Below are 1138 nucleotides of genomic sequence, written 5' to 3'. Positions count from 1 at the left end.
TAAAATCATTATTTTCAACTCAATTATTCCATTAATTTATTAATAAATTCAGTTAAGGGAAATTTCAAAACGTGATAGCATAAAACGTGATAAAAGAACATTTCAATACCGAATGACTAAATATTTGATTCATGTAACCTTATATCACGTTTAACAAATCACCAAACAATTGTTTAAGAATACACATTATCATCAATCCAATAACAGCTCCACATTCACAACTTGTTCCTCCTTACAATAATAAAAAAAACAACAAATATAATGACTGAAAATCTATTACGTGCTATTGAGTTGCTTCCAACACATAATTATAGTGATGAAGAATTAAAGGAACAACTTGGTTCTCTTGCAACTTTATTAGCTGCTGAATTACCAGATGCTGTTCCATTTGAGGAAATAAAAGATAAAGAATCTAATAGTGTCTCTCTATTGACCTTGTTGGTTGTTGGTAAAGTTATTGAACTTCCATTTCGTTTGGCTGCTGTAAATCACATTACTGAATTGAGTAGTAACATTCCATCACTTTTATCTGAAATGGAAACCTCTCTGAAAAATGCTGTAACGAGGGAGGAAATTTGTGAAGTTTGTAATTCAGTGAGTGGTAAGGCAAATGGTTGTCTCGATGCACTTAGTCAAATTTGGGATAAATTCCTTGATAATGGATGTAAGAAAGCAGCTGAATTACTTCCAGAAAATCTTCAAACACCTGCCAATACTATACTAGAATGGTTGAAACCAGCTAAAAAACAAGTTTCATCCAAAGATTGGATTGATAACTTGACTGAAATAACTGATAACACTATTCAGGAAGGTGTTAAAAAATTCAAAACTCAATTACAAGATGCTTTAGATAAGCAAGTATCCAATTTTATGATATTTTGCTTGCTTGATTCATGTACAACGACAGCTCAATTGGCTGGCAAGTTATATAATTACTATATTACTACTCCTAAACAAATTGAATATATTAAGAAGGAATTTTCCAAAATAAGAAATCATTTGGTAGAAGCTTGTTTACTATTGGAATCATACTATTCACATCCAATGTCAACTGAAACAAAGATTAAGAATCATTTGGACAGAGCAGAATCTCTCATTTTCAAAGTGGAAGAAATCATTAATGGAAAATTAAACAGTT

General features: G+C 30.8%; 1 protein-coding gene across 1 annotated transcript; it reads left to right on the top strand.

The window, feature by feature from the left end:
- Nucleotides 1–261: 261 nt before the first annotated feature.
- On the top strand, nt 262–1135 carry NAEGRDRAFT_55026 (uncharacterized protein; the record flags this gene model as incomplete). The annotated part of the gene is made up of 1 exon (XM_002667927.1): nt 262–1135. A coding segment is annotated over one exon (874 nt), but the record flags the coding sequence as incomplete, so codon positions are not given.
- Between the last annotated feature and the right edge of the window lie 3 nt (nt 1136–1138).

The sequence above is a fragment of the Naegleria gruberi genome (genome assembly GCF_000004985.1).
Source record: "Naegleria gruberi genomic scaffold NAEGRscaffold_1422, whole genome shotgun sequence".
In the NCBI taxonomy this organism is placed as follows: Eukaryota; Heterolobosea; class Eutetramitea; order Acrasida; family Naegleriidae; genus Naegleria; species Naegleria gruberi.
This window is presented reverse-complemented; position numbering and strand designations above follow the sequence as displayed.